At 41.7% G+C, this 15,853-nt stretch overlaps 1 protein-coding gene across 1 annotated transcript in view; it reads left to right on the top strand.

Moving 5' to 3' along the window:
- The window catches only part of CASTOR2 (cytosolic arginine sensor for mTORC1 subunit 2), a 94,713-nt gene that overhangs the window by 29,454 nt on the left and 49,406 nt on the right, over positions 1 to 15,853 (top strand). The window contains exon 2 of the mRNA XM_034420816.3: positions 4,075 to 4,145. Within this exon, the coding sequence (XP_034276707.1) occupies positions 4,075 to 4,145 (71 nt within the window). The remainder of the gene's footprint in view (positions 1 to 4,074; positions 4,146 to 15,853) is intronic.

Below are 15,853 nucleotides of genomic sequence, written 5' to 3'. Positions count from 1 at the left end.
CACACACACCCCCGCGTCCTGTTTTTGCCCTCCCCAGCCCCCAGGAGAACTCTGCAGGCCTCCCAAACATTCTGCACATCCCGTTTTTCGCAAAAATGGGACGCACGGGGGAGGTTCAGGAGGCCAAAAACGGCGGTATTTGGTCTATAAGACGCACCGACATTTCCACCCAGTTTTTTGGGGGAGAAAAGTGTGTCTTATAGTCTGAAAAATACATTATTTGTTTATTTATTTGTTTGATGTTGAGTAGAAGTGGTTAACTGCTCCCTATTTAAAGCGCTGTCCAGTCCAAAGATCAGGAGCCATAAAAAAAAAAAAAAAAGCAGAAGAGGAACATTGGAATTTACCCTTCAACGGGAGCATGTGGGTGGTGATATATCTTTAACATAGTCCTGTTTTTACTCTTCCTTTTTCATTTATGTTATTGCTGATTTTGTTTTGTGCATTTGTAAAGGGTCACAACACACACTTTTATTAATGGTTTTAATCTCTGTTTTACGGATTTATGGTGGACCACCTTGAGATTTTTTTTAAGAGCGAGCGGTATAGAAAGAAAATAAAGAGCTAAGGAGCAGACGCAGTAAAGACATGCAGAAAATCACCTAGGAGAGATCCACATATTTTTGGCCATGCTGGCACAATAGCATCTATCTAATTCAAGATTTTCATGAGGGCTTGCCCCGCTCATCATCTTGGCGATATTTTGTTTTGTTATGTTTGCCTGCTTTTATGGCAGTTCTGCAGCCCAGGAGTGACTTCTTGCTGAACCTTGTAAAATGAGTTTCTGGGTCTTGCAGGAGCAATTGGGAAATTCTTAATCAGAAAAGCAAAAGCAGAGGAAGGGAAGCAATTGTATATGGTGAAGGCAGATATGGGGGCATGTTCTTTGATGGGGTGGTTGGGAGTGATTCCCCAGCAGTTCAGAGTTCATTAGAGCTAATGATGTCTGGGAAGTTCATCAAGTTAGTCTCCACTTCTAAAAAATAAAAGCTTGTGTGTTCAAGGACACACAATTACCTTCAAATCAGGTTGGCTTTTATCCTAAAATTTTATCTGGCGCAGAGTGCGGCCGCTCGGGTGGTTATGGGAGCAACATGGAGCTCCCATGTAACACCTCTCCTGCGCGAGCTGCACTGGCTCCTGGTGGTCTTCCGGGTGCGCTTCAAGGTTCTGGTTACCACCTTTAAAGCGCTCCATGGCTTAGGACCTGGTTCCTTACGGGACCGCCTACTACCATCAACAGCCTCCCACCGACCAGTACGCTCCCACAGAGAGGGGCTCCTCCAGGTGCCGTCGGCCAAACAATGTCGGCTGTCGGCCCCTAGGGGGAGAGCCTTCTCTGTGGGGGCACCGACGATCTGGAATGAGCTCCCCCCAGAGATACGGAGGATTCCGGATCTGCGCACCTTCCGCCGCGAGTTGAAGACGCTTTTATTTCATCAAGCTGGCCTCGTCTAAATCTTCTCCCTTTTAAGTGTAAATTTTAAATTTTTAATGTATTTTAAAATTATGGGTATTTTAAATTATGGGTATTAATTCAGCCAAATTTATTTAATTCATTTTATTCGATTTTAAATTTTGTATATCTATGTGTTTTATTTCATGGCTGTGCACCGCCCTGAGTCCTTCGGGAGTAGGGCGGTATAGAAATTCAATAAAATAAATAAATAAATAAATAAAGGTGCTTTCAAAAGACAACTGGATTTTCTTTGATTTTGCTTGAAGACATTTCACTTCTTACCCAAGAAGCTTCTTCAGTTCTGACTGAATGGTGGAGAATGGAAAGTCATCTGGTCGTTAGCACTCTTCCTGAGAGTCATTGAGGCCACTTTATCTGTGCCCTCAGGGTCACCGGAATAGTGCAGATGGATGTGGAACCTTCTTGGAACTGCTAAAGGACTGTGTTGTAAGCAAAAGATAGGTAGTGTTCAGTGATGAAATCCAATTTTTTTTTACTACCGGTTCTGTGGGCGTAGCTTGGTGGACGTGGTGTGGCTTGGTGGGTGTGGCTTGGTGGGCATGGCAGGGGAAGGATACTGCAAGATCTCCATTCCCACCCCACTCCAGGGGAAGGATACTACAAAATCCCCATTCCGTTCCCACTCCTGGGGGAAAGATATTGCAAAATCTCCATTCCCTCCCCACTCTGGGGCCAGCCAGAAGTGGTATTTGCCGGTTCTCGGAACTACTCAAAATTTCCGCTACCGGTTCTCCGAACTACTCAAAATTTCCGCTACCGGTTCTCCGAACTACCCAAAATTTCCGCTACCAGTTCTTCAGAAACTGTTAGAACCTGCTGGATTTCACCCCTGGTGATGTCATATCCCTCCCCCGTCTGTTGAGAAAGGGCTGTTCAATTTTAATCAAAGATGGCTTCTTTGATCCCTCTTTCAAACCAGTGGTCCTCTCTGTCCAGAATGTGGACTTTTCTGTCTTCAAAAGAGTGACCTTTGTCTTTCAAATGCAGAGGGACTGCTGGATCTTGTGCTGATGGGTTTGTTCTCCTATGTTGTGCCATGCGTTTGTGAAGTGGTTGTTTTGTTACTCCAGTGTACAGATTTGCACGTCTCACTGCATTTTATCAATTCCTGAGCTTGTGTAATAGTTCTGCAATCAGTTCCCAAAAATGGCAACCAATAGAAGAAGTTGAGGTTTAGATGTGTAGAAGAATGTGGGAAAGGGGTCACCTTCACATAAACCCTTTAGAGACATCCTATTCATAAGTCTTGTCATGGTATCAAGCTCTTGCTAGCCCTGTAAATGGAATGGATTTTCAACTGCATTATTTTATGAAGTTCATGGAGTGGACATCAGCAAGATTCTACCACCTATCTGTCCTTATCTGAATTACCATATTGCTAATTTTATGCAAATCTGAGCTTGCATCCTGTTTCTCCATCCCGTTTCAGCAATGCCATTACTCTCTTTTTTGAATAATGAGTAACTAGCTGGAAAATGCATGCTGAAATGCGTTCTTAAATAGCAACAGCAATAGCACTTAGACTTTTCACAGTGCTTTACAACTCTCTCTAAGTGGTTTACAAAACAGCATATTACCCAGTGGTGAAATTCAATTTTTTTTACTACCGGTTCTGTGGGCGTGTCTTGGTGGGCGTGGCAGGGGAAGGATACTGCAGAATCTCCATTTCCACCCCACTCCAGGGGAAGGTACTGCAAAATCTCCATTCCCACCCCACTCTGGGACCAGCCAGAGGTGGTATTTGCCGTTTCTCCAAACTACTCAAAATTTCCGCTACTGGTTGTTTGAACTACTCAAAATTTTAGTTACCGGTTCTCCAGAACCTGCTGGATTTCACCCCTGATATTGCCCCCAACAATCTGAGTCCTCATTTTACCCGCCTCGGAAAGGTGGAAGGCTGAGTCAACCTTGAGCCCATCAGGATCGAAACTCCAGATTGTGGGCAGAGTTAGCCTGCAATACTACATTCTAACCACTGGGCCACCACGGTCTTTTGAAGGTGCACTTGTAAGAAAACCATCTGTTGCAGAGTTACTTTAAAGGTAACTTGATTCTTTTCCATGGAAGCAGGCAATAGAAAACCACTTCTGAAATCTTGCCAAGAAAACTGCAGGGAACTAGTCCAAGCATTCGCCACAGTGAAAACTGACTCAAAGGCACACACACGCAAAAACCTTGCAGCCTCATATTCTACAAGCTCAGTCAGGACTGTATCTCGTGTCCCTTCTTGGAATTTACTCTCAAATAAACGTCCATCACAGAAAGACATAGGCTGTAACTATATGGTCATCTATAAGAACAAAGGTTCCACTTAGATCTATTGGCTGAAAGCCAACTGAGTGACTTCGAACCCGTTGCTCTCTCTCAGCCTAACCTACCTCATAGGGTTATTGTTGTTGTATGGGGAAAATAGAGGAAGGAGGATTATGTATGTTCAACTACCTTTGGTTACTTATACAAAAATAAAGGAAGGATAAATATCCAATAAACATGTGAATTTGGAGAGTGTGGTTTCTAAGTTAATCATGTATTAATCTTGATGGTTGGCTGGGAGCTAAACATACCTTTTTTTCCTCCTGATTTTTCTCTTCCAGGTGCAAATTTTTCAGCCTGACTGAGACACCTGAAGACTACACGGTCATAGTGGATGAAGAAGGATTTTTAGGTGAGCTACTGCATTCCCGTTCCATTCATTGTGTTAGCCAGCCCAGAAGATTATAATGTTATTTATATTGTTAGACTAAAACATATTGTTAAGGATATTGGTGTTGTGTTACCAACCAGCAGAGTAAATGCACAAGGAGAAATGTTGCTGAGAGCAATGAATAAGAGATATGCAAACTGGTTTATCAAAAGCTTACTTTATAGTAGAAAAACAGTCTCATAGTCTTTAAACAAATTCCAAGTCTTTGCCAGTTAAATCAGTCCAGTAGTTACAGATATCTTCTCACCAAACAAACAGTAGTTGGTTAGAATAACAAACTCACTCTGGTTCACAAACCAGGATGGTGGCAGATCCATCCAACCATGATTAGCAGATAGCAACTCCTCTCAATGGTAGCTTATCATAGCAACTCCACACACAATGGTAGCATATCACATCAGCTTCATACACAATGGCAGCATATCATAGCAGCAACTGAACATGTTACAATACCTTGCTTAAATACTCTCACAACCAGTGATTACCTAATTACAGCATGACTCAGCATTACAATAAATCAGCAAGAAAAACTTTGAAGTCATACAATACATATTCATATTAAAGTCACAGAACACATATATTGCCTGGACAACTTGTTAGGCTCAAACCATATCCTAACACATATAAAGAATGGTTTTGTCAACTCTGAAGTTGGCCTGAGCAAGGCCATTTTCTAGCTTCAGCATTGCCACACTGGAGCTGAGGGTTGGGGAGGGGGGGAGAGTAGAGATAGAGATGGTTTTTAGCCAAAACAAAATACTTTCTCTTGGGAACCAAGGACATTCCCACAGGTGATCAGAGACAGGCGGAGTGATGTTACCAGGCAACCGGATGACACGATGATTGGACCATGTTACTGTTTGGGGAAGGGGAAAAACCTTTACTTTTAACTTGGTGAAAACCGTGGAAATATTCAGAGTCGGTTTTCACCAGCCTGTGCCAATATGATATTTCCAATAAATCAGTTCTTTGAGGTATCTATCATGGGAGTATTACTTGGAACCCTGACACTAAACTGACTCTGACAGGTTGCTGGAATTGGGTCTAGTTTAATGAAAAGAAGGACTAGGGGTGACATGGTAGCAGTGTTCCAATATCTAAGGGGCTGCCACAAAGAAGATGTGGGGTTAACCTGTTCTCCAAAGTCTGTAGCGATTCTTAGTCATCCAGGTCATGGTTGTCCCAAAGGTGCTTTTGGGGGTGGGGGGCAACTGGACTTTCTTGTTTTATCTTTGAAGATGTTTCGCTTCTATTCTCCAAAGCACCTGCAAGCAGGACAAGAAGCAATGGATGGAAACTAATCAAGGAGAGAAGCAACCTAGAACTAAGGAGAAAATTTCAGCCCATGAGAACAATTAATCAGTGAAACAACTTGCCTCCAGAAGTTGTGGATGCTCAACTTAAAAACACTGGTGGTTTTTAGGAAGAGATTGGACAACTATTTATTTGTTTATTTGTTTATTTGTTTATTTATTTATTTATTTATTTATTTATTTATTTATTTATTTATTTATTAGTTCAATTTATATGCCGCCCTCCTCCGAAGACTCAGGGTGGCTTACAATGCACTTATAGCAATAGCCTTCATTCTTTTGTATATACCTGCTTAGTAGGGCTTTTGGCCCCCCCACAAGCGGTGTTTCTACAAAGTCAGCTTATTGCCCCCACAATCCAGGTCCTCAATTTACCTACCTCAGAAGGTTGGAAGGCTGAGTCAACCTTGAGCCTGGTGAGATTTGAACTCACACTAATTACAGGCAGCTGCCAGCTAAGTGCTACATAACAGCACTTAGTCCGCTGCACCACCAAGGCTCATTTGTCTGAAATGACATAGGGTTTCCTGAGTAGCGGGTTGGACTAGAAAACCTCCAAGATCCCTCCTAACTGTTATTCTGTTCTGTTATTCTACATTCCATCTCCACCCCAACTAATTCCCTTCAGTAGGTTTAACTACCTTTTCAGTCCCAGCCAGCATGATCAGTGGTCAAAGGCAACAGGTATACATTGGAATAGCGTACCAATATCATTTCCCAAACCTGAATCTTTTCAGTAGCCAAGAGACGTCATTAATGCAACAGTGGATGATTTAGGAAAACTCTTAACATTTTCAGAACTGTAGTATGAAAAATCATTAAGATAACTCTTTAAGGAAGATTGCTCCCTCCCCCAGAATTCAGCCAAATAATGTCATTATTTATTTGACAGAGTCCTAATGGACAGTGAGACAGGATGGAACACAGGTAGTCCTCAACAAATGACCGTAATTTGGACCTCTGTCGCTAAGTACTTGTTCACTTGTTAAGTGAGCCATGTCTGGTTTTACAACCTTTTTGACATGGTCATTAAGCGAATCCAACTTCCCCATTGACTTTGCTTGTCGGAAGCCATCTAGGAAGGTCTCAAATGGCAATCATCTAAGCCAGGATGCTGCCCATTGTCATACATGCATGCCAGTTGCCAAGTGCCCAAATTGTGATCACATTGACCACAAGGATTCTGCAACAGTCATAAACGCAAGGACCAGACCATAAGTCACTTTTTCCCAGCACTGTTGTAATTTCAAATGGTTGTTAAATGAATGGTCACAAATCAAGGACTGCCTGTATAGTATTTTGGAGGAGAGCAAGGTAAGTAGGCTGGTACAGCGTTTTGTTTCAAATCCTATTTATCATGTCTATCCTAGATGGGCTCGGACAGTTCTAATCATCCTCATCAGAGAGACTCATACTTGTCAAGGTTGCTGCTGTTTCACTGATTAGATGGATAGGAGAGCCTGTTTGTGATGTTGGGCTCGATGGAACAGATGAGATTGTTGCTACTTACCAACCTCTTTGCTGTTTCATTATCTGAGTTGCTGGACACCAGAACCAGGCTGGTAGCTTTCTAGACTTTATAGTCTTGAGGAATCTCAACCTATCTTCTCTAGGCATGGAATCAGAAGTAGCCTGGGTGTTGAAGCCCATTGTGGGACCTAGGAACCTAACCCAGGACAGCAAGGGTTCCAGACCAGTGGTGGGTTGCCCCCGGTTTGGACTGGTTTGCAAGAACTGGTAGTAAAACCAGTGGGAGGCCCCGCCCACCACCCCAGACGTCGTCATCGCCGATCTGCGCATACGCAGAAGCTTATGCGCATGCACAGAAGCAAGGCGCGCAGGCGATCCCATTTCAAACTGGTAGTAAAGGTGAGTAGAACCCACCCCTGTTCCAGACATGTTGAATCTGGTTATAATCTTAGGGCAATTATAGTGTGATCTGGGATTTGGGGGGAGGGTACTATTATTCCCTTATCATGGTTAGATTCCTCTTACTATTAGACTTTTCTGTGGCTGTTTCCCCCCCCCCCCTTAGGGAGGAAGGACCTGTTTAATTGGTCTACCCAAGAACCTGATGGATCTAGTTGGGTTTCAAAATGAGCCTTGGGGTTGTATCTGAGGTCCTAGTGCCGTGATGGCAAACCTATGGCATGCATGCCAGAGATGGCACGCAGCACCCTCTCTGATGGCACGCGAGCTGTCGCCCCAGTTCAGCCGGCCAGCTGGTCTTTGGTTCTCTGCCGCGCATGTGCAGGGTGTGTGCGGGGGGCCGCATACGCGGGGCAGGCAGGGCACTTGCACGGTGGCACGCATGCATGTATGGGGGTGGAGCACATGCATGGGGGCCACGCGTACATTGCATTTGGGGGTTCAGGTGCACGTGCACACATTTGGGGGGAGTGTGCTCTTTCGGCACTCGGTCCAGACAAGGTTAGCCATCACTGTCCTAGTGTATGGATTCGATTTAGACTTTGGTTGCTTGAAGTGAATGGGTGACAATGACTTCAGTTGGATGGTCCTACATGGATTATTGCTGTTCACATATCCAGGAGAGTCTCCTCAATTTTAGAGAAGCTCCAGGAGATAAAAACAGCTGATGGTTTTTAGAGCTCTGTTGGTAGAAAAGAAAGAGCGAACCCAACCAAACATAGAGAATAACCTTTGTTCAGGATTTTTGACTGATTATATGCCATCAAATCAATCACACAGATTATCTCCAAGGCAATCTAGCTCCATCCTCATTCTTCACGTCTTCCAACAGGTCTTCATCACCACAATAATGGAGTCTATCCACTTTGCTGCTGGTCTTCCTTTCTTCTATTTTCTTCCATTTTTCTAAGCATTACAGATTTCTCAAGAGAGCTGGGGCTGCACACAATGTAACCAAAATACAATATCTTGTACCAGGTCATTTGTACCTTGATTAAAAACTCTGGATTGATTTGTTCTATGGAACATTTGTTTGTTTTCTTTGCTAGGATAATCATTAGATGATAACAAAAAGTTCATTTGTTATTATTATTAAGATTGATTGCACACCCTGCCAGATGTTTAGACTTGATTTGGCATTTTTATCGACCTACCAAGTCCTTCCCCAAAAGCAGATGTTGTCTGAAGGTGTTAAAAGCGTGGTGGCAGGATGTAAGCTGTTTCAAGTAAAGCTGCCTTTTGTAATTGATTAGGGTTTTGTCAGTGCCAATGGTGTTCAAGTAGTGCTCCAGATGTTTTGAGGTTGCACCCAAGGCACTTACTAATATTGGTACTATCTTTGCTTTCTTTTGTCACAGTCATTCTCTTTCCATTTACAGGTCATTGTATTTTGTTATATTCTCCAGTTCTTTCTCTGCTATCCTGCTCTCTCCAAGTTCTGCCACGTCTACTATCCAGACTTTATTAACTTACTTATCAACAGTTATTAAGTCTGGGTTGTTATGTGGCAGGTGCTTATCTGTTTGATTCTAAAGTCCTAGAGCACTTTAGCTTCTTTGTTTTGATTGCTGTCTCTATTTTGTGGTACCACCAGTTGTTGCTTGCAGGTATTTCTTGCATATATTCCAAGGCAGCATTGTTGCTACTTTGTCATGCCGTTGTCTGTAGTCAGTCTGTGTAGGTGGTCCACTGTTCCTTCAGCTTCTTTGCAAATTCTCATTGTACTTTATATATTTCTGTATTTTATTTTCTAAGAGCCGTGGTGGCGCAGTGGTTAGAATGCAGTACTGCAGGCTACTTCTCCTGACTCCCGGCTGCCAGCAGTTCGGCAGTTCGATTCTCACCGGCTGAAGATTGATTCAGCCTTCCAACCTTCCGAGGTCGGTAAAATGAGGATCCAGATTGTTGGGGGCAATAGGCTGACTCTGTAAACCGCTTAGAGAGGGCTGTAAAGCACTGTGAAGCGGTATATAAGTCTAAGTTCTATCGCTATCGCTATCACTATTGCTATTGATATTTATTCAGTCTCTTTCCTGCCACCTAGTGGACGTCCAGATGAAAGGTCAGAACAGACTACTCACAATAGAGTGGATCAATGTGGTTTGCTTATTTGTGGATGAGTTTGTCGCACAGACACAGCTTGTGCAGTTAATTTGGGATCTGGGAAAAATTTTGTGCAAATAAAGCTTATAGCAGAGCTTCGCAAACACCTAATCAAAAGGAATCAATAATTACTTTGCAACATACATAAAATATGCCTGGGTATGGGTTCATATATTGTTCTACACCAATGGTTTTGGTTTTCTATGCCATGTGAACCTTGCCCTTGTAAACCATAGGTCAGAGCTTAGTATTTTGCCCAGCTCCAGCTGTGTGAAATATAATATAACTATCGTATTCCTGATATTATGATACTATATATGTTTTATTATATTACTATCATAGTATTACTCAGGATATCAATATTCTAAAGATGTTATCTTTAAACTTTCTATTTGAACATGTCCAGAAATATTTCACAAGAAGAGTCCTCCACTCCTCCACTCACAACAAAATACCTTATGCCACCAGACTTGAAATTTTGGGCTTAGAAAATTTAGAATTACACCGCCTTCGGTATGACCAAAGCATAGCTCATAAAATCATCTGCTACAATGTTCTACCTGTCAATGACTACTTCAGCTTCAACCACAACAACATACGAGCACACAATAGATACAAACTTAAAGTGAACCGCTCCAAACTCAATTGCAGAAAATATGACTTCAGCAACAGAGTGGTCAATGCCTAGAATGCCCTACATGACTCTGTGGCCTCATCCCAAAACCCCAAAAATTTTAATCTTAGACTGGCTACTGTTGACCTCACCCCATTCCTAAGAGGTCTGTAAGGGGCATGCATAAGAGCACCAGCGTGCCTACCATCCCTGTCCTAATGTTCCCTTTAATTGTATTCATTTTATGTATTCAATTAATGCTTATACTTATTTATATGATCTAATACGAACTCGACAAATAAATAAATAAATAAAAATATTTTAAAATCATCCATGGTGTATTCTTTTCTGCCATATTGTGTAGCTTTTAATGAAGTAGAAGTAGTCAAGAAGAATGATGTTCCTCATTGCTGGCTGGGGAATTCTGGGAGTTGAAGTCCACCCATCTTAAACTTGTCAAGGTTGAGAAACACTGATACAGCTCATTGAGTCCTATAAGTGACAAAATTAAGAGACCTTCAGGGATGAAGGCTAGAAACTTAGAAATCTAGAGACAAACTCTTCTACTAATATCTTTTGGTGTATAGTCAGAGAAAAAGCATCATGTGCTGGAGCATATGAAATAGATGGCTACTACTGTTTCCGATTAGAATCATCAAGCTACATTTAGCAAACGAGAGGAAATAGATTTTTTTTCTTTTCTATTTATGAATGTCAGGGAGAAATTATGTGGAAAATTCTTTAAACTAATGGCCTGAGAAATGCTTTGCTAAAGCTATTTTCTACCCCTCTTCTAATTGCATCTTAAACATTAATAGCCTCAGCAAAGTCGCCCTCATGCAAGTGTCACACTTCACTTGGAACAATTTATTTCCCGGGATAATGAACTGGATCGGGAGAAGCTGGAGGAGATGGTGCTAATCAGTTGGCCATCCTGTAGAAATGAATCTGCTGAGCTTATTCGGAAATAATATGGAAAAGTTTAGAGAAAACATTCTTGTCTAGCTTCAAATGAGGCTGCAACAGATTTATGTTTTCATGCTTTTTGATATTTCTCTGCTCTCTTCCAACTATGGTCTCATACTCTGGTGATTCAATAGGTGACAGAAATCTAGAAGCTTCTTGGATGAGGGGCAAAACATCTTCAAGGAAAAACAAAAAAAGTCCAGTTGCCTTTTGAAAAAACATCTTTGATAGATGATAATTCCGAGGCTGCTCTGGAAAGCTAAGCCGGGTCCATTTAGTTAGATTCAGGACCATCAAATATTGCAGAACTGTAAACTAAAATAGTGGCTAAAATGTCACAGAAGAAGATAATGGCAAGCCACTACCATACTGTTACCAAAAAAATACATGAAAATATCTCTGAAGACATTAAGAGTTAAGTTCAATTCCAAGGGGACGTTACTCAGTGGTGGGTTTCCCCCGGTTCAGTCCAGTTCTATAGAACCGGTAGTAAAACCGGCAGGAGGCTCCACCCACCTGCCATGACATCATCACAGGTGATCTGCGCATGCGCAGAAGCGCATGAGCACTCCCGTTGCGGTAGAAGTAAAGATAAGTAGAACCCACCCCTGATGTTACTACTTCATCATTTAAATTTTCAGCTGAAAGTCAAAAGGCTTAAATGTACCTCCTCCACTGCTTTTTCCACATCTCCGTTCTTCGTCAAAACAGTGAACAGTGAGGAAGGAATTAGAAGCAGAAGTGGGACTTTAAAGAATCAACGTAGTGTATTTTATGTTTTCAAACTTCAATGTTGGAGAAGCCTCCAGAAAATATTGTGGATGCCCAAGAAAACAACAAATGGATCACAGAAGAAATCAATCCAGAATTTTTGTTTGAGGCACAAATGACTAAGCTCAGGTTATTATATTTTGGACACATTATTCAAAAATCCAGTTTTGATAATTCCACAATGCTGGGAAAATTGGAAGGAAAGAGGAAAAAAAGAGAACAATCAGCATGACGATGGATAGACTCAATTTACCCTGGCAGTGGGGGTGCACCACTGGAAAACCTGAAAGATCTCCTGGAGAAAAACCTATCTATGTGGCTGCTGAGAAGGGACACCAACTTGACAATTCACCACAATCAACAAATCAGTGGTGACTTTCATCACATTTTATGGCAAAGGCCATAGATTAGATTAGCTTTACCCATCCAAGCATTCTCTAGGTTTGTTGGAATTGGCAGTTTCAAGGATTCTCAGCTACTGCTTGCTTTTTTAACACACCGATAGCATACCAGATTAGTAAAGGTTAAATTAAGTCCCATTAACCCTCTATTGCAGAATCTTGGATTTAACTAAAAAAAAAAAGAATCTACTTAGATTCATGAGAAGTATTTACTAGATCAAGGCAAAAAAGCTGCAATTATTATTTTTAATTAAAACAGCGTTACCCATCATTTAAAAATGAAGAAAAAAACATATGTTTTGCAAGTCCCTGCAGTTTTCTTGGTGAGATTTTTTTCAAAAGTGGTTTGCCCTCGCCTTCTCCCTTGGGGGGGGAGGGGGGGAGAGAAAGAGAGACAGAATGAATGAATACTGGAACAAGGTCACCCAGCTTCCTTCAAGCCTAAAATGGGAATAGATCCTCTGGTCTCCTATTTCTAGCCTGGTGCCTTGACCACTATACCAGAGTGGTTCTCTAGGTATTCATTAGTCAACAAAAAATAAGTAGTTTTTCATGAGGGTTTGTAATAAATAACCTGTTTGCCAGATTTGAGATAGCAAGCAGTTCTGAAATAGGAGTGTCTGAGGAACAGTTTTCATGGGCATTCCTCCTTCATATGGAGTCTTGGAAGCTGTAGTTCTACGAGTACAGGTAGTCCTCGACTTACGACCACAGTTGAGCTCCAAATTTCTGTTGCTAAGCAAGACAGTTAAGTAAGTTATCTTGTAAATATCTTGTAAATATGTACAAAAACTGCACTTCTGATTTTAGCAGAGATTTGATGTTTTTAATTACAAAACTAATAAAGAATATTTTAAAAAAAAGTTTTGCTCCATTTTACGATCTTTCTTGCCACAGTTATTAAGTAAATCACTGCAGTTAAGTTAGGAACACAGTTTTTAAGTGAATCTGGCTTCCCCATTGAATTGGCTTGTCAGAAGGTTGCAAAATATGATCACATGACCCCGGGACGCTGCACCCATCATAAATATGAGTCAGTTGCCAAGCATCTGAATTTGGATCACATGATCATGGCATCAGTCGTAAGTGAAAAATGGTCATGTCACTTTTTCAATGCCATTGTAACTTCAGATGGTCACTAAATGAACTGTTGTAAGTTGAGGACTACCTGTATATCTTCTCATGAAAACTTGTCAAATATATCACCGGTTGGGCCCGAGTACAGGTAATCCTTGATTTACAAAAGTTCATTTAGTAACCGTTCGAAGTTACAACAGCTCTGAAAAGTGTGACTTATTATCGTTTTCCACACTTATGACCGTTGCAGCATCCCCATAGTCACATGATCAAAATTCAGATGCTTGGCAACTGACTCACATTTATGATGGTTGCAGTGTCCTGGGGTCATGTGATCACCTTTTGCGACCTTCTGACAAGCAAATGTCAATGGGAAAGCCAGATTCATTTAACAAACGTATGACTAACTTAACAATTGCAGTAATTTACTTAACCACAGTGGCGGGAAAAGTTGTAAAATGGGGCAAAATTCACTTAACAACTGTCTCGCTTAGAAATAGAAATGTTGGGCTCAATTGTGGTCGCAAGGACTGCCTGTATTGTGAGGTTTCTGATGTTTAGTGTCTTTTTAACAATGCATTTTTCTCACTGGAGCCGGGAACTCATGGTTAATCATTCAGAAATTTCACGGTTTGCAAAGGAGTGGCTGATGAATAGCATGTCTTTGTAATCTCCGTGCCTTTCAGGTGATAGGTTCTTTTTTTTTTTTTGTAGTCAATTATATATATTAACTATTGAGGTAACATACGACCATAAAATCCCGCTGAAGAATTTGCTCAGAGTAATAAAAAATGAGGCATGCCTGATCTGCTACCACGTTGGCTTTGACCAGTGGTGAAATCCAATTTTTTTTTACTACTGGTTCTGTTGGCGTGGCTTGGTGGGCATGGCAGGGAAGGATACTGCAAAATCTCCATTCCCACCCCACTCTGGGGCCAGCCAGAGATGGTATTTGCCGGTTCTCCGAACTACTCAAAATTTCCACTACCGGTTCTCCAGAACCTGCTGGATTTCACCCCTGGCTTTGAGTCAACTTGCCCTATGCCAGGAGCTGTGAGGAGCCTATCGCTGATTTTTAAGTCTTTTTCCCAAGAACCTTGTCTACTAAAGTAAGGATATCCACTCAGATTTAGAAGGGCCTTTGTAAAGTGCTGTGTAATATAAGAAAGGCAGGACAAAGATGTAGTGGAAGACAAAAATTAAATTTGATTTATTTTAAGTGAAGTGGAGTTAATGTAATAAATAGGTTCATTTTCCAAGCATTTACAGTAATACATTCCTCTTGAGTCACTTTGAGATGACAATTTGGAAGCAATTTTTAGAAGAGACTGTTCTATACTGGCCCCTTTTTACTTCATGCTGCTCAAATAAGTTCAGATGTATGTGAGGAAAGGAGGAGTGTTTTTGTATTCGTTTAGGGATCATTTGAAGTTACAAAGGCACTGAAAAAAGTGACTTATGACCATTTTTCACACTTATGACTGTTGCAGCATCACATCAGCATGGTCAGGTGATCAAAATTCAGATGCTTGGCAACTGGCCTGTATTTATGATGATTGCAGTGTCCTGGGGTCATGTGATTGACATTTGCGACTTTTTGACAAGCAAAGTCAATTTGGAAGCCAGATTCACTTAACAACCGTGTTACTAACTTAACAGCTGCAGTGATTCACTTAACAACTGTGGCAAGAAAGCTTGCAAAATGGGGGAGGGAGGCAATCACTTAACAACTGTCTCGCTTAGCAACAGAAATATTGGGCTCAATTGTGGTCATAAGTCAAGGACTACCTGTACTGTACAAAATAGTAATTGACCCACATTTGTGCTGGAGTGTGATTGTGATAGCAACTGGTTCAACATCTGTGCTGGTCATGAATTTGTTGTATAGATTAGTCCTATCCTGATAAGATCTAGGTATGCCTTTAAGGAAATGGCCTCCAATTTGAAGGGATGAAAAGTCACATTTATTTAAAGAGTGGATGGCAAGTCCCAAAGTGAGTTTCAGTCCAGGGAATTGTAATGCAAAAGGAAAACATATTTTCTCCTCCTTCTTCTTCCTTCCCTTGTGTCCACAAACACTGGTGCTCAGGGCCAGCGACCTTCAGCTGCCCTTAATATGCAGAAATCACATTTGGTGCAGATTCTATTTCTCTCAGTCTTCTGTTTAAATTGAAACCTCCAGCCTGAAATGGGATAGGGGATGAGCCCACCTACCTTTCTTCTGCTGTGACTGATACATTTTCAGAAAGACATGTTCTCTATGGCTACAAAGAGAAATCCAAAAGATAAGTAGAACTTTGGGAGAAAATTGGATTGGTATAGGCCTGTGATGGCAAACCTATGGCATGCGTGCCACAGGTGGCACGCGAGCCGTCGTCCCAGTTCAGCTCTGCCACTCATGCACACGCCTCCCGTCAGCCAGCTGATCTTCGGGTCTCTGCCGCACATGCGCGGGGGCAGTGGTGGGTTCCTCCTGGTTCGGCCCAGTTCTCCTGA

The sequence above is a fragment of the Pantherophis guttatus genome, chromosome 1 (assembly GCF_059756535.1).
Source record: "Pantherophis guttatus breed Tessera chromosome 1, ASM5975653v1, whole genome shotgun sequence".
NCBI lineage: Eukaryota > Metazoa > Chordata > Lepidosauria > Squamata > Colubridae > Pantherophis > Pantherophis guttatus.
The sequence above is the reverse complement of the archived record's forward strand: the minus strand, read 5'-3'. Positions and strand labels throughout refer to the sequence as shown.